Source organism: Telopea speciosissima, unplaced genomic scaffold, assembly GCF_018873765.1.
Source record: "Telopea speciosissima isolate NSW1024214 ecotype Mountain lineage unplaced genomic scaffold, Tspe_v1 Tspe_v1.0019, whole genome shotgun sequence".
In the NCBI taxonomy this organism is placed as follows: domain Eukaryota; kingdom Viridiplantae; phylum Streptophyta; class Magnoliopsida; order Proteales; family Proteaceae; genus Telopea; species Telopea speciosissima.
In genome coordinates, this window is record NW_025317355.1 from 294,887 (window position 1) to 318,244 (window position 23,358).

The following is a 23,358-nucleotide window of genomic DNA, read 5'->3' on the forward strand; positions in this document are numbered from 1 at the left end:
AATAACCCTAAACGACACACCCGGTCTTCATTAAACCGAAAATGAACATATTTTGAAATAGGTATCGATTCGAAGTCACGACCCTCAACATCGCATCCACACGCCTAATAAGAGATAAGTACACTTTTTAGAAAATCTTAAGCCCAAATAAGTACAAAAATGCCCCCAAATAACCCCAGACGACCCACCCTGCCTGCTTTAAACCGAAAATGAACATATGCCAAAATAGTTAGCGATTTGAAGTTGGCAGTGGAGATTCTCATAGGTGTGTTCAGTTGCCCTTGGAATGTATATGTTTTGAAGAACCAGATCATCTCTAGTCTGAACCAGTTGACTAGCTATGAAGTGAGGAATGTTTGGAGGGAATTGAACCAACCGGCAGATCTCATTGCTTTTGATAAGGCCTAGTTTAGGCCTCCATGATTGGCTTGGGTGGCTTTTCCTTGTAGTTACGAGGGGTTTGTCCTCATGGGTGTGGGGCCTCTTCCTCCTCCTTAGGTCTGTCTAAGGGGTGGAAGTTGGCTGCCTTCTTTTGTATCTTTCTTTTTTACTTTTTTATGCACACAACTTATCTACACAAAAAAAAAAAAAATAAAGGTATCGATTCGAAGGTCACGACCCTCAACATCGTATCCACATGCCTAACAAGAGATAAGGACACTTTTTAGAGAATCCCAAACCCAAAAAAGTACCGAAATGCCCCCAAATAACCCAAAACGACCCACCCAGTCTGGTTTAAACCGAAAATGAACATATGCTGAAATAGGTATCGATACGAAGGCCACGACCCACAACATCTTATCCAAACATTTAATAAGAGATGAGGACACCTTTTAGAAAATAAAAAAACCAAGAAAGTACAGAAATGCCCCCGAATCACCCCAAACGACCATCCGGTCTTATTTAAATCGAAAATGAACAAATGTTGAAATAGGTATCGATTCGAAGGTCACGACCCTCAACATCGCATCCACACTTCTAATAAGATTTAAGGACACCTTTTAGAAAATCCCAAGCCCAAAAAAGTACAGAAATGCCCCCAAATAACCCCAAATGACCCACACAGTCTGGTTCGAATGAAAAATTAACATATGTCAAAATAGGTATCGATTCGAAGGTCACGACCCACAACATCGCATCCACATGTCTAATAACGGTGAAGAACACTTTTTCGAGAATCCCAAACCCAAAAAGTATAGAAATGCCCCCAAATAACCCCGAACGACCCACCCGACCTGCTTTAAAAAGAAAATGAACATATGCCAAAATAGGTATCGATTCGAAGGTCACGACCCTCAACATCGCATCCACACGTCTAATAAGGGATAAGGACACTTTTTAGAAATCCCAAACCAAAAAAAGTACAGAAATGCGTCCAAATAACCCCAAATGATCCACCCGGTCAGGTTTAGACCGAAAATGAACATATGCTGAAATAGGTTTCTATACGAAGGTCACGACCCACAACATCGCATCCACACGTCTAATAAGAAATAATGACACTTTAAAAAAATACAAAACCCAAAAAAGTACAGAAATGTCCCTGAATCACCCCAAATGACCCACCCGGTCTTATTTAAACTAAAAATGAACATATGTTGAAATAAGTATCGATTCGAAGGTCACGACCCTCAAAATCGTATCCACACGTCTAATAAGAGATAAGGACACTTTTTAGAAAATCCCAAGCCCCAAAAAGTACAGAAAATGCCCCCAAATAACCGAAAATGACCCACTCCGTCTGGTTCGGACCGAAAACGAACATATGTCAAAATAGTTATCAATTTGAAGGTCATGAACCGCAACAACGCATCCACATGTCTAATAAGATATAAGGACACTTTTTAGAAAATCCCAAACCCAAAAAAATACAGAAATGCCCCCAAAGAACCCCCAAACGACCCACCCGGCGTGCTTTAAACCGAAAATGAACATATGTCAAAATAGGTATCGATTCGAAGGTCACGACCCTCAACATCACATCCACATGTCTAATGAGAGATGAGGACACTTTTTAGAAAATACCATCCCCAAAAAAGTGCAGAAATGCCCCCAAATAACCCCAAACGACCCAGCCGGTCTGGTTTAAATCGAAAATAAACATATGCAAAAATAGGTATCGATTCGAAGGTCACGACCCACAACATCGCATCCACACATCTAATAAGAGATAAGGACAGTTTTTAGAAAATACCAAACCTTAAAAAAGTACAGAAATGTCCCCAAATAACCCCAAACGACTCACCTGGTCTGGTTTAACCTGAAAATGAACATATGTCAAAATAGGTATCGATTCGAAGGTCACGACCTTCAACATCGCATCTACACTTCTAATAAGAGATGAGGACACTTTTTAGCGAATTCCAACCGCAAAAAAGTTCAAAAATGCCCCCAAATAACCCCAAATGACCCACTCAGCCTGGTTTAAATCGAAAATGAACATATGCTGAAATAGGTATCGATTCGAAGGTCACGACCCACAACAGCGCATCCGCACGTCTAATAAGAGACAAGGACACTTTTTAGAAAATACCAAACCCAAAAAAGTACAGAAATGCCCTTGAATCACCCCAAAGGACACACCCGGTCGTATTCAAATCGAAAATGAACATATGTTAAAATAGGTATCGATTCGAAGGTCACGACCCTCAACATTGCATCCACACGTCTAATAAGAGATAAGGACACTTTTTTGAAAATTCCAACCCCAAAAAAGTACAGAAATGACCCCAAATAACCCCAAACGACCCACCCAGTCTGGTTCGGACCGAAAATGAACATATGTCGAAATAGGTATCGATTCGAAGGTCACGATCCGCAACATCGCATCCACATGTCTAAAAACAGAGAAGAACACTTTTTCAAGAATCCCAAACCCAAAAAAAGTACAGAAATGCCCCCAAATAACCCCGAATGACCCACCCGGCCTGCTTTAAATAGAAAATGAACATAGGCCAAAATAGGTATTGATTCGAAGGTCACGACCCTCAACATCACATCCACACATCTAATAAGAGATAAGGACACTTTTTAGAAAATACCAAACCCAAAAAAAGTACAGAAATGTCCCCAAATTACCCCAAACGACCCACCTCATCTGGTTGAACTAAAAAATGAACATATGTCAAAATAGGTATCGATTCGAAGGTCACGACCCTCAACATTGCATCTACAAGTCTAAGAAGAGATAAGGACACTTTTTAGAAAATTCCAAGCCCGGAAAAGTACAGAAACGCCCCCAAATAACCCCAAACGACCCACCCAATCTGGTTTAAATAAAAAATGAACATATGCTAAAATAGGTATCGATACGATGGTCACAGCGCACAACATCGCATTCACACGTCTAATAAGAGATAGGGACACTTTTTAGAAAATACGACGCCCAAAAAAATACAGAAATGCCCCTGAATCTCCTCAAACGACCCACTCGGTTTTATTTATACCGAAAATGAACATATTTTGAAATAGGTATCGATTCGAAGGTCACCACCCTCAACATCGCTTCCACACATCTAATAAGAGATATGGACACTTTTTAGAAAATCCCAAGCCCAAAAAAGTATAGAGATGCCACCAAATAACCCCAAACGACCCACTCGGTCTGGTTCAGATCGAAAATGAACATATGTCGAAATAGGTATCGATTCGAAAGTCACGACCCGCAACGTCGCATCCACATGTCTAATAACAGATAAGGTCACTTTTTAGAGAATCCAAAACCCAAAAAAGTATAGAAATGCCCCCAAATAACCCCGATCGACCCACCTGGCCTGCTTCAAACCGAAAATGAACATATGCCGAAATAGGTTTCGATTCGTAGGTCACGACCTGCAACATCGCATCCACATGTCTTATAAGAGAGAAGGACACTTTTTAGATAATCTCAAACCCAAAAAAGTACATAAAAGGCCCCAAATAACCCTAAACGACCCACCAGGCCTGCTTTAAATCGAAAATGAACATATGCCAAAATAGGTATCGATTCGAAGGTCACGACCCTCAACATCGCATCCACATGTCTAATAACAAATAAGGACACTTTTTAGAGAATCCCAAACTTAAAAAAGTACAGAAATGCCCTGAATCACCCCAAACGTCCCACCCAGTCTTATTTAAACCGAAAATAAACATATGTTGAAATAGGTATCGATTCGAAGGTCACGACCCTCAACATCACATCCACACATCTAATTAGGGAGAAGGAAACTTTTTAGAAAATACCAAACCCAAAAAAGTACAGTGTCCCCAAACATCCCCAAATGACCCACCCGGTCTGGTTTGACTTGAAAATGAACATATGTAGAAATAGGTATCAATTCGAAGGTCACGACCCTCAACTTCGCATCTACACGTCTAATAAGATATAAGGACACTTTTTAGAAAATTCCAAGCCCAAAAAAGTACAGAAATGCTCGCAAATAACCCTAAACGACACACCCGATCTTCATTAAACTGAAAATGAACATATTTTGAAATAGGTATCGATTCGAAGTCACGACCCTTAACATCGCATCCACACACCTAATAAGAGATAAGTACACTTTTTAGAAAATCCCAAGCCAAAATAAGTACAAAAATGCCCCCAAATAACCCCAGACGACCCACCCGGCCTGCTTTAAACCGAAAATGAACATATGCCAAAATAGTTAGCGATTCGAAGTTGGCAGTGGAGATTCTCATAGGTGTGTTCAGTTGCCCTTGGAATTTATATGTTTTGAAGAACCAGATCATCTCTAGTCTGAACCAGTTGACTAGCTATGAAGTGAGGAATGTTTGGAGGGAATTGAACCAACCGGCAGATCTTATTGCTTCTGGTAAGATCTAGTTTAGGCCTCCGTGATTGGCTTGGGTGGCTTTTCCTTGTAGTTACGAGGGGTTTGTCCTCGTGGGTGTGGGGCCTCTTCCTCCTCCTTAGGTCTGTCTAAGGGGTGGAAGTTGGCTGCCTTCTTTTGTATCTTTCTTTTTTACTTTTTTATACACACAAGTTATCTATGGAAAAAAAAAAAATAAAGGTATCGATTCGAAGGTCACGACCCTCAACATTGTATCCACATGCCTAACAAGAGATAAGGACACTTTTTAGAGAATCCCAAACCCAAAAAAGTACCGAAATGCCCCCAAATAACCCAAAACGACCCACCCAGTCTGGTTTAAATCGAAAATGAACATATGCTGAAATAGGCATCGATAAGAAGGCCACGACCCACAACATCTTATCCACACATTTAATAAGAGATGAGGACACTTTTAGAAAATAAAAAAACCAAGAAAGTACAGAAATGCCCCCGAATCACCTCAAACGACCATCCGGTCTTATTTAAATCGAAAATGAACAAATGTTGAAATAGGTATCGATTCGAAGGTCACGACGCTCAACATCGCATCCACATTTCTAATAAGATTTAAGGACACCTTTTAGAAAATCCCAAGCCCAAAGAAGTACAGAAATACCCCCAAATAACCCCAAAAGACCCACCCAGTCTGGTTCGAACAAAAAATTAACATATGTCAAAATAGGTATCGATTCAAAGGTCACGACCCGCAACATAGCATCCACATGTCTAATAACAGAGAAGAACACTTTTTTGAGAATCACAAACCCAAAAAAGTATAGAAATGCCCCCAAATAACCCCGAACGACACACCCGACCTGCTTTAAAAAGAAAATGAACATATGCAAAAATAGGTATCGATTCGAAGGTCACGACCCTCAACATCGCATCCACACGTCTAATAAGGGACAAGGACACTTTTTAGAAATCCCAAACCAAAAAAAGTATAGAAAAGCGTCCAAATAACCCCAAATGATCCACCCGGTCAGGTTTAAACCGAAAATGAACATATGCTGAAATAGGTATCTATACGAAGGTCACGACCCATAACATCGCATCCACACGTCTAATAAGAAATGAGGACACTTTAAAAAAAATACAAAATCCAAAAAAAGTACAGAAATGTCCCTGAATCACCCCAAACGACCCACCCGGTCTTATTTAAACTAAAAATGAACTTATGTTGAAATAAGTATCGATTCGAAGGTCACGACCCTCAACATCGTATCCACACGTCTAATAAGAGATAAGGACACTTTTTAGAAAATCCCAAGCCCAAAAAAGTATAGAAATACCCCCAAATAACCGAAAATGACCCACCCCGTTTGGTTCGGACCGAAAATAAACATATGTCAAAATAGTTATCAATTTGAAGGTCATGAACAGAAACAACGCATCCACATTTCTAATAAGATATAAGGACACTTTTTAGAGAATCCCAAACCCAAAAAAATAAAAAAATGCCACCAAAGAACCCCCGAACGACCCACCCGGCATGCTTTAAACCGAAAATGAACATATGTCAAAATAGATATCGATTCGAAGGTCACGACCCTCAACATCACATCCACATGTCTAATGAGAGATGAGGACACTTTCTAGAAAATACCAACCCCAAAAAAGAGCAGAAATGCACCCAAATAACCCCAAACGACCCAGCCGGTCTGGTTTAATCCGAAAATAAACATATGCAAAAATAGGTATCGATTCGAAGGTCAAGACCCACAACATCGCATCCACACATCTAATAAAAGATAAGGACACTTTTTAGAAAATACCAAACCCTAAAAAAGTACAGAAATGTCCCCAAATAACCCCAAACGACCCACCTGGTCTGGTTTAACCTGAAAATGAACATATGTCAAAATAGGTATCGATTCGACCTTCAACATCGCATCTATACGCCTAATAAGAGATGAGGACACTTTTTAGAGAATTCCAACCCTAGAAAAGTTCAAAAAGCCCCCAAATAACCCCAAATGACCCACTCGGTCAGGTTTAAATCGAAAATGAACATATGCTGAAATAGGTATCGATTCGAAGGTCACGACCCACAACAGCGCATCCGCACGTCTAATAAGAGATAAGGACACTTTTTAGAAAATCCCAAACCCAAAAAAGTACAGAAATGCCCTTGAATCACTCCAAAGGACACACCCGGTCTTATTCAAATTGAAAATGAACATATGTTAAAATAGGTATCGATTCGAAGGTCACGACCCTCAACATTGCATCCACACGTCTAATAAGAGATAAGGACACTTTTTTGAAAATTCCAACCCCAAAAAAGTACAGAAATGCCCCCAAATAACCCCAAACGACCCACCCAGTCTGGTTCGAACCGAAAATGAACATATGTCGAAATAGGTATCGATTCGAAGGTCACGATCCGCAACATCGCATCCACATGTCTAACAATAGAGAAGAACACTTTTTCAAGAATCCCAAACCCAAAAAAGTATAGAAATGCCCCCAAATAACCCCGAACGACCCACCCGGCCTGCTTTAAATAGAAAATGAACATAGGCCAAAATAGGTATTGATTCGAAGGTCACGACCCTCAACATCACATCCACACATCTAATAAGAGATAAGGACACTTTTTAGAAAATCCCAAACCCAAAAAAAGTACAGAAATGTCCCCAAATAACCCCAAACGACCCTCCTCATCTGGTTGAACTCAAAAATGAACATATGTCAAAATAGGTATCGATTCGAAGGTCACGACCCTCAACATCGCATCTACAAGTCTAATAAGAGATAAGGACACTTTTTAGAAAATTCCAAGCCCGGAAAAGTACAGAAACGCCCCCCAAATAACCCCAAACGAGCCACCCGGTCTGGTTTAAATAAAAAATGAACATATGCTAAAATAGGTATCAATATGATGGTCACAACCCACAACATCGCATCCACACGTCTAATAAGAGATAGGAACACTTTTTAGAAAATACGAGGCCCAAAAAAAATACAGAAATGCCCCTGAATCTCCCCAAACGACCCACTCGATTTTATTTAAACCGAAAATGAACATATTTTGAAATAGGTATCGATACGAAGGTCACCACCCTCAACATCGCTTCCACACGTCTAATAAGAGATAATGACACTCTTTAGAAAATCCCAAGCCCAAAAAAGTATAGATTCGAAGGTCACGACCCTCAACATCGTATCCACATGTCTAACAAGAGATAAGGACACTTTTTAGAGAATCCCAAACCCAAAAAAGTACCGAAATGCCCCCAAATAACCCAAAACGACCCACTCAGTCTGGTTTAAACCGAAAATGAACATATGCTGAAATAGGTATCGATACGAAGGCAACGACCCACAACATCTTATCCACACATCTAATAAGAGATGAGGACACTTTTTAGAAAATAAAAAAACCAAGAAAGTACAGAAATGCCCCCGAATCACCCCAAACGACCATCCGGTCTTATTTAAATCAAAAATGAACAAATGTTGAAATAGGTATCGATTCGAAGGTCACGACCCTCAACATCGCATCCACACTTCTAATAAGATTTAAGGACACTTTTTAGAAAATCCCAAGCCCAGAAAAGTATAGAAATGCCCCCAAATAACCCCAAATGACCACCCGGTCTGGTTCGGACCGAAAATGAACATATGTCGAAATAGGTATTGGAAGAAAGAAGAGATCGAGACCGGGTGAGGAGAGAGAAGCTCTGGTGATTTTGAGAGTTGGGTTCTAGGTGTTGGTTCTTGGTGATGGCCGGCAGGCCATTGGCTTTGGCTAATGGTCTTCCTCCTCCTCCCAATCCTGGAGAAGGGGAGGCAGGGAATGTTGATGCTTTTGATGGAGGTTCAAGGCAGGCTAGGGACTGTGATGTTGTGGAGGCTGGGGCGGCTACTGGTTTGGAGTTGGGGGGTTCCTCTTCGGGGGTGGTGGTGCAAGCATTGCTTCAGGTGCTAGTACGAATGGTTTGAAGAAAGAAGTGTCCTGGGCTTCTTTTCTTCAGTCTTCTTCAAGAAACCTGAGCCATGAAGGGTTGGAACTGAGTTTTATTGAACCAGCACGCATGGATGGCATCTGTGTTGCTCAATGCTCATCGGCTGTGCTCCGGGCAGAATTATCTAAGTGGAAGAATACCCTCCTTGGTCATTTTATTGGTCGTAGACCAAGTTTTACCTATGTTAAAGAAGATTTGCTGAAACAATGGCAACTTTTCGAGCATGTTGATGTAAACCTCTTGGAGAGTGGCTTCTTTGTTTTTTGTTTTAATTTGGAGGAAGATAAAGCCAAGGTGTTAGAAGGTGGTCCTTGGAATGTGCTTTATAGGCCTCTAATCCTTAGACCATGGAAACCTGGTATGAAGCTCGAGAAGGTAGTTCTGTCCTCTATTCTAGTTTGGGTTTCCCTCCCTAATCTCCCCTTTCATTTCTGGGACGTGGATGCTCTAAGTTCGATAGCTAGTGTTCTTGGTAAGCCAATTGCCACTGACAAGATGACTAAGACGAAGGAAAGGCTTTCCTATGCTCGGCTGTGTGTTGAAATTGAAGCCAGCCACGATCTTCTAGATCAGGTGGCAGTCCATGATGATGAAGGTCTGGTATTTTATCAAAAAGTTAATTATGAATGGTGTCCTCCCCGCTGCAGCAGCTGCATGACTTTTGGTCATTCAAATTCTCAATGTGGTGTTATCCAAGGCTCCCAAAAGGGGACCAACCGGAAAGAATGGAGGGTGAAGAATGATGGCCATTCTCAAGTGACCGGAGCACATGCTGGTGGTGGATCTCAGGCCAGCCATGGTGGTGATGGGGATAATTTTCAAAATTCAAATTGTGGTGCTATTTTGAGAAACAAAGGTGTTGGGATTGTGCTTTCCCCTAATTACAGAGGAGCAAAATCCATGGAGATTTCCAAAACTGCCATATCTGTGGAGAAGAGACAGATTTTCAAAAAACATTCCTAATGTTATCCCTAAGAATCTGGCTGGGAAAGGGAAGGAGATTGTATACTCTAATGCTTTTGCATTGTTAGAAGATCTTACGGAGGAGGTTTCATATGATCCTACGGAGCTTATGCTTGATGCTGATTCATGCAATATCTTATTGGGTAAAGATCTAAATGATGGGCACAATTCTAGGGACTTTACAAACAAGGAAGCTGAGGAGGTAGGTGAAATTATGCCTAATGTAGCATATTCGATCCAGACCCACGGAAGGAATGGTAGTACAGCTGTTACGGATGGTGAAGATTTGGAGAATCCAGAAAATTCTATTAACATGTTTATTACAGCTGGTGATTCTCCTATTCAAGCTCATGTGTTGGCCACTAAAGAAGGTATTGATGAGAGTGGAGAGAGGATAAGTGGGTCTCACATGGAGGGTAATATTACAGCTACTACAAATTTGGAAAGCAATGCTGATTGGGGTGGCGCTATTAGGGAATCTCTCCTGAAAATTCTTGATGAGGAAGGAAAAATTGATGGAGATGTCATAGGAGAGGGGGTTAAAGATGATTCTCAGTCAGCTCTTGTTCCCAAATCAGCCAACCTCTATTCAAAAGGAAGGAAGGAATCGCCCCCTCCCCGTGGCTCAACCAACTTTGAAAGACTAAAGAAGCAAGCTGCGGAGATTCGGTCAACCCAAGGGCAATTTGGAAAAGGTATGGGTCATTCGAATTCTGGTTCTTTTTCTATTTTGGGCCGAGCCACGGGGAAGGGGCCTAAGTTCCAGGCCCAATGGGTTCCCTTAAACCCGAAAGAGCCCGGTGAGGCCAAGGGAGATGGACCTAGTAAGGGGGGAGTTGACGGTTCTAACCATCAGTCTAAATGAAGTGCTTAGTCTGGAATGTCAGAGGCATGAATGCCTCAACTAAACGGCTGGGGATTAAGAAGGTGGGCAAAGATCATCAGGCTAAATTGGTTTGTCTACTGGAAACAAAGGTTAAGGTGGATAATTGTGGTGCTATTTTTGATAATTTTATTCCAGATTGGAAGTATGTGCACAATGGTGAGATTGATAATACTATTCGGATTTGGTTGGGCTCGGATCCGAGTTTTTTTAATGTTGAAGAAATTCAAAAAACTAAGCAGTTTATTCATGCCAAGGTGTCGATTATGGGAACTGCTGGCTCTTTCCTTTGCACTGTAGTGTATGCTCTCAATACTGTGGCAGGCCGGAAGGATTTGTGGGAGGATGTGGGAAGTCTTGCTAGTGCTATTGCTACTCCATGGGCTATCTTAGGGGATTTCAATGTTATTCGGAATCATAATGAGAAAATTGGTGGGGACCCGATTCGGTTTGAGGCTATTGATGATTTCAACACTTTTATTGAAGACTTTGGGCTGATTAACTTGAAGTGGAAAGGGGAAGCTATGACTTGGAATAACAGGCAAAGTGGTGATGCTAGAATTTGCTGTAAGCTAGACAGGGTGATGGTAAACTTGGCTTGGATGGATGTTTTCAGAACTTCAGAGGCTATTTTTCACCCTCCTGGTCTCTCTAACCACTCTCCTGTAGTGGTGGCTGTGTTAGATGAGGTTAATTTCGGCCCTAAACCTTTCAGGTTTTTTGAAGCTTGGATTGGTAAAGCTGGGTTTGATGATATGGTTTGGAAGGGCTAGGAGCAGCCTGTTAGCTTGCTCCTCAATCCCATCCTTAGGTTTGCTGCTCGGTTAAGGAATGTTAAAAAAGAGCTGAAAAAGTGGAATAAAGAGTGCATTGGAGATGTTTTTGTTACGGTAAAGGCTGCACAGGCTGAGTTGTACCAAACTCAATGCAATCTTAGGGACCACCCTGATGACCCGAATCTGGTTCTTTTGGAGACTCAAGCTAAGGTGAAGTTATGGGAAGCCTTGGTCATTGAAGAAAAGTTCTTGAAGGAGAAGTCTAGGGTGAAACATATTCAGCTGGGGGACGATTATAATAGTTTCTTTCACAAGTCCATGATTTGTAGGCAGAATAGGAAGCATATTCTCGAGATTAAAGGGGAAGGAGGTGAAATTGTTAAGGATCCTAGCCAGATCAAAGATGAAGCTGTCTCTTTCTACAAGAAGTTGTTTGGATCTGATTCGGTGGATGGTGGTTGTTTTCCCAACTCGGTCCCCTTGCAGAATGGCCTGTCCCTCTCTCAACAGGGAAGTCTTATTGGTAGGGTGTCCAATAAGGAGATTATGGAGGCTGTGTTTGCTATGAAAAATTACAAAGCTCTAGGACCGGATGGGTTTGGGGCTGCTTTATTCAAACATTCTTGGGATGTGGTTGGTGAAGATTTGACTCTAGCAGTGAAATGGTTCTTCAGTAAGTCTTGCCTCCCTAGTTCGATTAATGCTACTTTTATTAGTCTTATTCCTAAGATGGGGAATGTCTCTTCCTTTGCTGGTTATAGGCCCATAGCCCTTTGCAATCTTTTTTATAAGATCATCACAAAAATCTTATCTATTAGATTACAAGGAGTGGTTGGGCAGGTGGTGAGTGATTCCCAGTCTGCATTTATCAAGGGAAGGTCTATTATGGACAACATCCTTGTCTGTCATGATGTGGTCCGAGGGATTGAGCAAAAAGGCACTAGTCCTGAAGTAGTTTTAAAGATTGACCTTCATAAAGCTTATGACTCCCTTAGTAGGAAATTCTTCTTTGAGATGATGGAAAGAATGGGTTTCCCTCAGAAGTTCATTGGTTGGGTGAAGGCTTGTGGCAACACTCCCTGTTTTTCCATTTTATTAAATGGGAGTCCAGCTGGCTATTTCAAAGGGGGAAGGGGAATTCGGCAAGGGGACCCCATTTCTCCCTATATTTTCACTATTGCAATGGAGGGGTTTTCAGCCTTGATGAGGAAGTTGGAGGTTGAGAGTCTTCTCCCCAGATGTAAGAGCTCCCACCTCTCTCACCTTATCTTTGCAGATGATTTGATGATCTTTGTGAAGGCTACTACGGACTCTATTTCGGCCTGCCTGGGGGCCTTGGATGAGTTTCATACCTACTCTGGGTTGAAGCTCAACAAGGCTAAGTCCTCTATTATTTTAGGGGGCCTTATCCACACGGCCAGACTGCAACTTTTGGAATTAACGAATTTTGTGGATACCAAGTAACCTATCCAGTACCTAGGTGTTCCACTTATCTCTCGGAAGCTGGCTTTTGCAGATTGCTCCTCTATTTTGGATCGGGTGCGGAATAGGCTTGATGGTTGGAAAGCGCATCTTTTATCTTTTATCGGGCGGTTACAACTCTTGAGCTCTGTTCTTCAAGGCTACTACATTTATTGGTCAGGGATTTTTGGACTGCCTAGTGCTCTCAAGAGAAAGCTAGAGTCCATCTTCTCCAATTTCCTTTGGTTTGGCCCGTCTCTTGAACGTAAGGTACATTATATTTATTGGGAGAGGATTTGCAAACCTACGGCTGAAGGGGGCCTTGGTATTAGAAGAATTTCAAATATGAATACGGCAGGTATTCTTAAGCAAATTTGATGGATTGCCTCTAAAAAGGACAGCCTTTGGGTTAGGTGGGTTTACACCCGCTATCTAAAAAATGACTCTATTTGGACTGTTAAGATTCCCCAAAACTGCTCTTGGGTTTGGCAGAAAGTTCTCAAGTTTAGAAATTTGGTTAAGCCTCACATCCATCATATTATTGGGAATGGCCAATCTACTAGACTTTGGTTGGATAATTGGCATCCTAAAGGGGTTTTGATTAAAAGGTTTGGGGATCGGGTTCGGTATGATGCTAGTTCTACCCGACTTGCCTTGGTTTCGGACTTTATTAGAGGTGGTCTATGGCATTTGCCCCCCAGGGCTCTTTTGATCTGATTACTATTTCTAGGGATCTATCTCCCTAGTATTCCCATTGTGAATGGGGAGGAGGATCTTATTGTTTGGAAGGAAACCCCTAATGGCCTCTTAATACTAAGTCTGCTTGGGAACTTGTGAGAAGCAGTGCTACTAAGGTGGTTTGGCATAGCCTTATTTGGTTTCCTGGTTTTTTACCTAGGCATTCCTGTACTACCTGGAGATGTCTTATGGGTGGGCTCCCAACAAAGGACCAACTTATTAGAAGGAATATTGGAGTTGGGCAGAATTGCGTCCTGTGTTGGGGGGGGGGGGTTTGGAGAGTCATGCCCATCTATTTTTTGACTGTCCCTTTTCTAAGACCATTTGGGATAGGGTTAGTTCTAAGTGCTCTCAAAGTGGTAAAGGACCTGCTGGCTTTTTTGATGTGGTTAATTGGCTCTCTCATGTGGTTTGTGCTAATGACAAGTTAGATGGTATCCCCAAGTTGGCTTTCTGTGCTACGGTTTATCATGTTTGGTGGGAGAGAAATCAACGCTTCTTTAGTTATCAATCAAGGTCTTATGATAAAATCCTTCAAGATATCAACTTTGATGTGGTCACTAAAGGTTCTCATTGTCCAATTTTGGCTGCCCATACCCCTAGAAATCAGTTCTTGGTTGATATTTGGGGGATCCAAGTGCGGTGGGCAGTCTCGGCCCCCAAAGCTTGTTCTTGGCCGAAACCCCCTACTCACTTGGTCACGCTCCATTGTGATGCGTCCTTGAGTGGAGATAGAGCTTCTTATGGTGGTCTTGTTCGTAATACCACAGGAGATCCGATCCTGGCTTATGTTGGTAAAGGTGTGGAGGCTTCAGTTCTTAGCATGGAGTTGTTAGCCATTCATAGGGGGGTGGCATTGTGTTTAGAGAGGAATCTTCAACATGTTTCTATTAGATCTGATTCGAAGTTGGCAGTGGAGATTCTCACTGGTGTGTTCAGTTGCCCTTGGAATGTATATGTTTTGAAGAACAAGATCATCTCTAGTCTAAACCAGTTGACCCACTATGAAGTGAGGCATGTTTGGAGGGAATTGAACCAGCCGGCAGATTTTATTGCTTCCATTAATTGTGGGGATGGGGAAGCTATTTTGTAACCTCCTGAGTTTCATGATGACCTGATGCGGCTGATCCTTGATGATGCTTCTGGTAAGGTCCAGTTTAGGCCTCCGTGATTGGGTTGGGTGGCTTTTCCTTATAGTTACGAGGGGTTTGTCCTCGGGGGTGTGGGGCCTCTTCCTCCTCCTTAGGTCTGTCTAAGGGGTGGGAGAAGGCTGCCTTCTTTTATATCTTTCTTTTCTTCTTCTTTATACACACAACTTACCTATCGAAAAAAACAAAGGTATCGTTTCGAAGGTCACGACCCTCAACACCGCATCCACACGTCTAATAAGAGGTACGAATACTTTTTAGAAAATCCAAACCTCAAAAAAGTGGTGAAATGCCCCCAAATAACCCCAAACGACCCACCCGGTGTGGTTTAAACCGAAAATCAACATACAACGAAATCGATATCAATTCAATAGTCACGATCCTCAACATCGCATCCACACATCTAATAAGAGATAAGGACACTTTTAAGAAAATACCAAACCCAATAAAGTACAGAAATGCCTCCAAATAACCCCAAACGACCCACTCGGTCAGGTTAAAACTGAAAATGAACATATGCCGAAATAGGTAACGATTCGAAGGTCAGGATCCTCAACATCGCATTCACATGTCTAATAATAGATAAGGACTTTTTTTAGAAAATACCAAGTACAAAAATGCCCCCAGATATCCCCAATCGACCCACCCGGTCTGGTTTAAACCGAAAATGAACACATGTCGAAATAGGTATCACTTCAAAGGTCCCGACCCTGAACATCGCATCCATACGTCTAGTAATTGATAAGGACACATTTAAGAAAATCCCAAGCCTAAAAAAGTACAGAATTGCCCACAAATAACCCCAAACAACCCACCCATTCTGGTTTAAAGAAAAAATGTATATATGTCAAAATAGGTATCGATTCAAAGGTCACGACCCTCAACACCGCATCCACATGTCTAGTAAGAGGTACGAACAATTTTAAAAAAATCCCAAGCTCAAAAAAGTATAGAACTGCCCCCAAATAACCCCAAACGATCCACCCAGTCTTGTTTAAATCGAAAATTAACAAATGCCAAAATAGGTATCGATTCAAAGGTCACACGACCTTCAACATCGCATCCACACGTCTAATAAGAGTTAAGGACACGTTTTAGGAAATCCCTAGCCCAAAAAAGTACAGAAAGACCCCCAAATAACCCCAAACGACCCACCCAGTCTAGTTTAAACCGAAAATGAGCATATGCCGAATAGGTATCGAATCGAAGGTCACAACCCTCAACATCGTATCCACACATCGAATAAGAGATAAGGACACTTTTTAGAAAATACCAAACCCAAAAAACTACAGAAATGCCCCCAAATAATCCCAAACAACCCACCCGGTCTAGTTTAAATCGAAAATGAACAACATATGCCCAAATAGGTATCGATTCGAAGGTCACGACCCTCAACATCGCATCTACACATCTAATAAGAGACAAGGACACTTTTTAGAAAATACCAAACCCAAAAAAGTATAGAAAAGCCCCCAAATAACCCCAAACGAGCCACCCGATCTGGTTTAAACCGACAATGAACATATGGCAAAATAGGTATGGATTCGAAGGTAACGATCCTCAACATTGCATCCACACGTATAACAAGAGATAAAGACACTTTTAAGAAAATCCCAAGCCCAAAAAAGTACAAAAATGCCCCCAAATAACCCCAAACGACCCACCCGATCTGGTTTAAACCGAAAATGAACATATGTCGAAATAGGCATCGATTCGAAGGTCACGACCTTGAACATTGCATCCACACGTCTAATATGCGGTAAGGACACTTTTCAGAAAATCCCAAGAATAAAAATGTATAGAAATGCTCCCAAATAACCCCAAACGACCCACCCGGTACGGTTTAAATAAAAAACTGAACATATGTCGAAATAGGTATCGATTCGAAGGTCACGACCCACAACACCACATCCACACGACTAATAAGAGTTACGAACACATTTTAGAAAATCCCAAGCCCAAAAAAGTACAAAAATTCCCTCAAATAACCCCAAACGATCCACCCGGTCTTGTTTAAATCGAAAATGAACATATGCCGAAATAGGTATCGATTCGAAGGTCACGACCCTCAACATCTCATCCACACGTCTAATAAGCGACAAGGACAGTTTTTAGAAAATAGGAAACTCAAAAGAGTATAGAAATGCCCCTAAATAACCCCAATCGACCCACCCGGTCTGGTTTGAACCAAAAATGAACATATATCGAAATAGGTATCGATTCGAAGGTAACGACCCTGAACATCGCATCCACACTTCTTATAAGAGATAAGGACACTTTTCAGAAAATCCCAATCCCAAAAAAGTACAGTAATTCCCCCAAATAACCCCAAACGACCCACCCGGTCTGGTTTAAACCAAAGATGAACATATGCCAAAATAGGTGTCGATTCGAAGGTCACGACCCTCAACAACGCATCCACACGTCTAATAAGAGACAGTGACACTTTTTTGAAAATTCCAAAACAAAAAAAGTAAATAAATGCCCCCAAATAACCCCAAACGACCCACATAGTCTGGTTTAAACCGAAAATGAATATATGTCAAAATACGTATCGATTCGAAGGTCACGATCTTCAACACCGCATCCACACGTCTAACCAGAGATAAGGACATTTTTAACTAATACCAAACCCAAAAAAGTATAGAAATGCCCCAAAATAACCCCAAACGACCCACCCGATCTGGTTTAAACCGAGAATGAACGTATGCCGAAATAGGTATCGATTTGAAGGTCACGACCCTCAACATCGCATCCACACGTCTAATAAGAGATAAGGACACATTTCAAAAAATCCCAAACCCAAAAAATGTATAGAAATGCCCCCAAATAACCCCAAACGTCCCACCCGGTCTTGTTCAAACTGAAAATGAACATATGTCGAAATAGGTATCGATTTGAAGGTCATGACCCTCAACATCGCATCCACACATCTAATAAGAGGTACGGGCACTTTTTAGAAAATTCCAAGCCCAAAAAGGTATAGAAATGCCCCCAAATAACCCCCAACGATCCACCCGGTCTGGTTTAAACTAAAAGTGAACATATGTCAAAATAGGTATCGATTCAAAGGTCACGACCCTCACCATCGCATCCACACGTCTAATAAGAGTTAAGGACACGTTTTAGAAAATCCCAAGCCCAAAAAAGTTCAGAAAGGCCCCCAAATAACCCCAAACGACCCACCCAGTCTGGTTTAAACCGAAAATGAACATATGCCGAATAGGTATCGAATCGAAGGTCACAACCCTCAACATCGTATCCACACATCGAATAAGAGATAAGGACACTTTTTAGAAAATACCAAACCCAAAAAACTACAGAAATGCCCCCAAATAATCCCAAACAACCCACCCGGTCTAGTTTAAATCGAAAATGAACAACATATGCCCAAATAGATATCGATTCGAAGGTCACGACCCTCAACATCACATCTACACGTCTAATAAGAGACAAAGACACTTTTTAGAAAATACCAAACCCAAAAAAGTATAGAAAAGCCCCCAAATAACCCCAAACGAGCCACCCGGTCTGGTTTAACCCGAAAATGAACATATGGCAAAATAGGTATGGATTCCAAGGTAACGATCCTCAACATTGCATCCACACGTATAACCAGAGATAAGGACACTTTTAAGAAAATCCCAAGCCCAAGAAAGTACAAAAATGCCCCCAAATAACCCCAAACGACCCACCCGATCTGGTTTAAATTGAAAATGAACATATGTCGAAATAGGCATTGATTCGAAGGTCACAACCTTGAACATTGCATCCATACGTCTAATATGCGATAAGGACACTTTTCAGAAAATCCGAAGAATAAAAATGTGTAGAAATGCTCCCAAATAACCCCAAACGACCCACCCGGTACGGTTTAAATAAAAAACTGAACATATGTCAAAATAGGTATCGATTCGAAGGTCACGACCCACAACACCACATCCACACAACTAATAAGAGTTACGAACACATTTTAGAAAATCCCAAGCCCAAAAAAGTACAAAAATTCCCCCAGATAACCCCAAACGATCCACCCGGTCTTGTTTAAATCGAAAATGAACATATGCCGAAATAGGTATCGATTCGAAGGTCACGACCCTCAACATCGGATCCACACGTCTAATAAGCGACAAGGACAGTTTTTAGAAAATAGGAAACTCAAAAGAGTATAGAAATGCCCCTAAATAACCCCAACCGACCCACCCAGTCTGGTTTAAACCGAAAATGAACACATATCGAAATAGGTATCGATTCGAAGGTAACGACCCTGAACATCGCATCCACAATTCTTATAAGAGATAAGGACACTTTTCAGAAAATCCCAATCCCAAAAAAGTACAGTAATTCCCCCAAATAACCCCAAACGACCCACCCGATCTGGTTTAAACCAAAAATGAACGTATGCCAAAAAAGGTATCGATTTGTAGGTCACGACCCTCAACATCGCATCCACACGTGTAATAAGAGATAAGGACACATTTCAAAAAATCCCAAACCCAAAAAAAGTATAGAAATACCCCCAAATAACCCCAAACGTCCCACCCGGTCTTGTTCAAACTGAAAATAAACATATGTCGAAATAGGTATCGATTTGAAGGTCATGACCTTCAACATCGCATCCACACGTCTAATAAGAGGTACGAACACTTTTTAGAAAATCCCAAGCCCAAAAAAGTATAGAAATGCCCCCAAATAACCCCAAACGACCCACCCGGTCTGGTTTAAACTAAAAATGAACATATGTCAAAATAGGCATCGATTTGAAGGTCACGACCCTCAACATTGCATCCACACGTCTAATAAGAGATAAGGACACCTTTTAGAACATACCAAACCCAAAAAAATATAGAATTGCCCCCCAAATAAGACCAAACGACCCACCCGGTCTGGTTTAAACAAAAAATGAACATATGTCGAAATAGGTGACGATTCAAAGGTAACGATCCTTAAAATCGCATCCACATGTTTAATAAGAGATAAGGACACTTATTAGAACATACCAAACCTAAAAAAGTACAGAATTGCCCCCAAATAAGCCCAAACGACCCACCCGCTCTGGTTTAAACAAAAAATGAACATATGTCGAAATTGGTATCGATTCGAATGTGATGACCCTCAACACCGCATCCACACATCTCACAAAAGATACAGACACTTTTTAGAAAATCCCAAGCCCAGAAAAGTACAGAAAGGCCCCCAAATAAAAATGAGCATATGTTGAAATAGGTATCGATACGGAGGTCACGACCCACAACATCGCATCTACACGTCTAATAAGAGATAAGGACACTTTTTAGAAAATGCCAAATCCAAAAAAGTACAGAAATGCCCCAAAATAACCCTAAACGACCCACCAGGTCTGGTTTAAACCGAAAATGAACATATGCCGTAATAGGTATCGATTCAAAGGTCACGACCCTCAACATCGCATCCACACGTCTAATAATAGACAAGGACACTTTTTAGAAAATATCAAACCCAAAAAAGTACAAAAATGCCCCCAGATAACCCCAAATAACCCACCCAGTCTGGTTTGAATAAGAAATGAACATACGTCAAAATAGGTATCGATTCAAAGGTCACGACTCTGAACATCGCATCCATACTTCTTCTTTTTTCGATAAGTAAGATGTATGTGTATAAAAGAAAAAGAAAGAAAACAAAAGAAGGCAGCCTACTTCCAACCCTTAGACAACTTTAACAGGGAGGAAGGGCCCCACACCCCCCGAGGACATGCCCCTCGGTAATACAAGAGAAAGACACCCGACCCAATCAAGGAGGTCTAAACTGGACCTTACCGGAGACATCATCATAAATCAACCGGTTAAGATCCTCAACAAAACCCGAAGGATATAAAATAGTCTCCCCATCACTAAGATCAATAGAAGCAATAAAATCCGCCGGCTGATTCAACTCCCTCCAAACATGCCTTATCTCATAACGAGCCAACTGGTTTAGGCTAGACAAAATCTGGAACTTCAAGGTATATACACTCCAAGGGCAGCTGGAAACACCTGTAAGAATCTCGATAGCCAACTTCGAATCAGATCTGATGGACATATGGCGAAGCTCTCTCTGTAAGCACAGAGTAACCCCCCTGTAAATGGCTAGTAACTCCATATGAAGAACCGAGGCCTCCACACCTTTGCCGACATAAGCCAAAACCGGGTCCCCCAAGGTATTGCGAATAAGGCCCCCGTAAGCAGCTCTATCTCCCCTCAAGGAACCATCGCAATGCAAAGTAAACAAATCTGCTGGAGGTATGGGCCAGGACACAAGCTTTGGGAATAACAGCAGCCCATCTCACCTGTAAACCCCACATATCGACCAAGAATTGATTCCTAGGTGAATAGGCAACCGAAATAGGGCTTTGAGAGCCCTTAGTCACAACATCAAACTTAATAGCTTGGATAATAGCATCATAAGACCTTGCTTGATTACTGAAGAGACGCTGATTTCTCTCCCACCAAACATGATAGATTGACGCACAAAAAGCCATCTTAGGGATAACATCCAAATTATCATTAACACACACTACCTGAACAAGCTAGTTAACCACATCGAGGAGGCTAGCCGGGCCTTTACCACCAAGGAAAAGCATAGAACTAACTCTATCCCAAATGTTTCTGGAAAAAGGACACTCAAAGAATAAATGGCTATGGCATTCTGAATTTCCCCAACAAAGAATACAATTCTGCCCAATATTTATATTCCTTCTTTGAAGCTGGTCTTTTGTGGGGAGCCCTGACATCAGGCATCTCCAAGCAGTACAGGAATGCCTAGGCAAAAAACCAGGAAACCAAACAAGCTTGTGCCAAGCTACCATTATAGATCTACTCCTCACTTTCTCCCAAGCCGACTTTGTAGAAAAAGTGCCATTAGCCGTACCTTTCCAAACAACAAGATCTGCCCTTCCATTAACAATGGGAATACTAGGGAGGTCTCTAAAAACAAGAATCGATCAAAAGAGCCCGGGGGGGAAAGCCATTGGCCATTCCTAATAAGATCGAAACCAAGGCAAGCCTGGTGGAACCAACATCATATCGAATCCGATCACCAAACCTTTTAATCAAAACCCCTTTGGGGTGCCAATAATCCAACCATAGTCTAGTAGAGTGGCCATTCCCAATAATATGATAGATATGGGGTTCAGCCAAGTCCCTATACTTAAGAATCTTTCTCCACACCCAAGAGCAATTTTGGGAAGTCTTAACAGTCCAAATAGAATCATTTCTAAGGTATCGGGTGTACACCCATCTAACCCAAAGGCTGTCCTTCCTAGAAGCAATCCACCAGATTTGCTTAAGGATACCGCTGAGAATTCATATCGAAATCCTCCTAATTCCAAGGCCCCCTTCAGCCTTAGGCTTACAAATTCTATCCCAAGAAATGTAATGTACCTTACGATGAAGAGATGGGCCAGCCCATAGAAAATTCGAGAACATAGACTCCAGCTTTGTCTTGAGAGCACCAGGCAAACCAAAGAGTCCGACCAATAGATATAACACCCCGAAGGATCGAGATCAACATGAAGCCTCCCGCAAAAGATAAGAGCCGAGCCTTCCATCCATCAAGTCTGCTCCTAACACGATCCAGAATAGAGGTGCAATCAGCAAAAGTTAATTTCCGAGAGACAAGCGGAACACCTAAATACCGAATAGGTAATTTGGTATCCACAAAATTCGTTAATTCCAAAAGTTGCAGTCTGGCCGTGTGGGTTAGGCCCCCTAAAATAATAGAGGACTTAGTCCTGTTGAGTTTCAACCCAGAGTAGGTATGAAAATCACCCAGGACCCCAGCAGCGAAATAGAGTCCGTGGTGGCTTTCACGAATATCATCAAATCATCAGCAAAAATAAGGTGAGAGAGATGGGACCTCTTGCACCTAGGGAGAAGAGTGATCCTATTTTCAACCTCCAATTTCCTCATCATAGCCGAGAAGCCCTCCATAGCAATAGTGAATAGGTAAGGAGATATTGGATCCCCCTGCCGAATACCCCTTCCTCCTTTAAAATATCCTGCCGGACTCCCATTCAGTAAAATGGAGAAAGAAGGGGAGTCCACACAAACCTTCACCCAACCAATGAACTGCTGAGGGAAACCCATTCTCTCCATAATCTCAAACAAAAACCTCCTCTGAGAGAATCATAAGCTTTATGGAGATCGATCTTCAAAACAATTGTGGGGCTAGTGCCTTTCTGCTCAATCCCTCGAACCACATCATGGCAAACCAAAATATTCTCTACTATAGACTGCCCTTGATGAAAGCGGATCGATCAACGACCACCTGCCCAATCACTCCTTGCAGCCTATTGGATAACACTTTGGTAATGATTTTGTAAAAGAGATTGCAAAGGGCTATAGGCCTATATCCCGCAAATGAGGTTACATCTCTGTCTTAGGGATAAGGCGGATAAAAGTAGCATTAACCAGAACTAGGAAGGTAAGACTTCATGAAAAACCACTTTTCTGCCCAGTCAAATCTTCTCCCACAATCTCCCATGAATGCTTGTAAAGGCTGCTCCAAAACCATCTGGTCCTGGAGCCTTTGAATTCTTAAAAGCAAACACAACCTCCATAA

At 41.8% G+C, this 23,358-nt stretch overlaps 1 protein-coding gene across 1 annotated transcript in view; it reads left to right on the plus strand.

Annotated features, from left to right (window-relative positions):
• LOC122647299 overlaps positions 1–8,786 on the plus strand; it is a 32,269-nt gene extending 23,483 nt beyond the window's left edge. Inside the window, exon 6 of the mRNA XM_043840719.1 lies at positions 8,579–8,786. Within this exon, the coding sequence (XP_043696654.1) occupies positions 8,579–8,786 (208 nt within the window). The remainder of the gene's footprint in view (positions 1–8,578) is intronic.
• Positions 8,787–23,358: the final 14,572 nt, after the last annotated feature.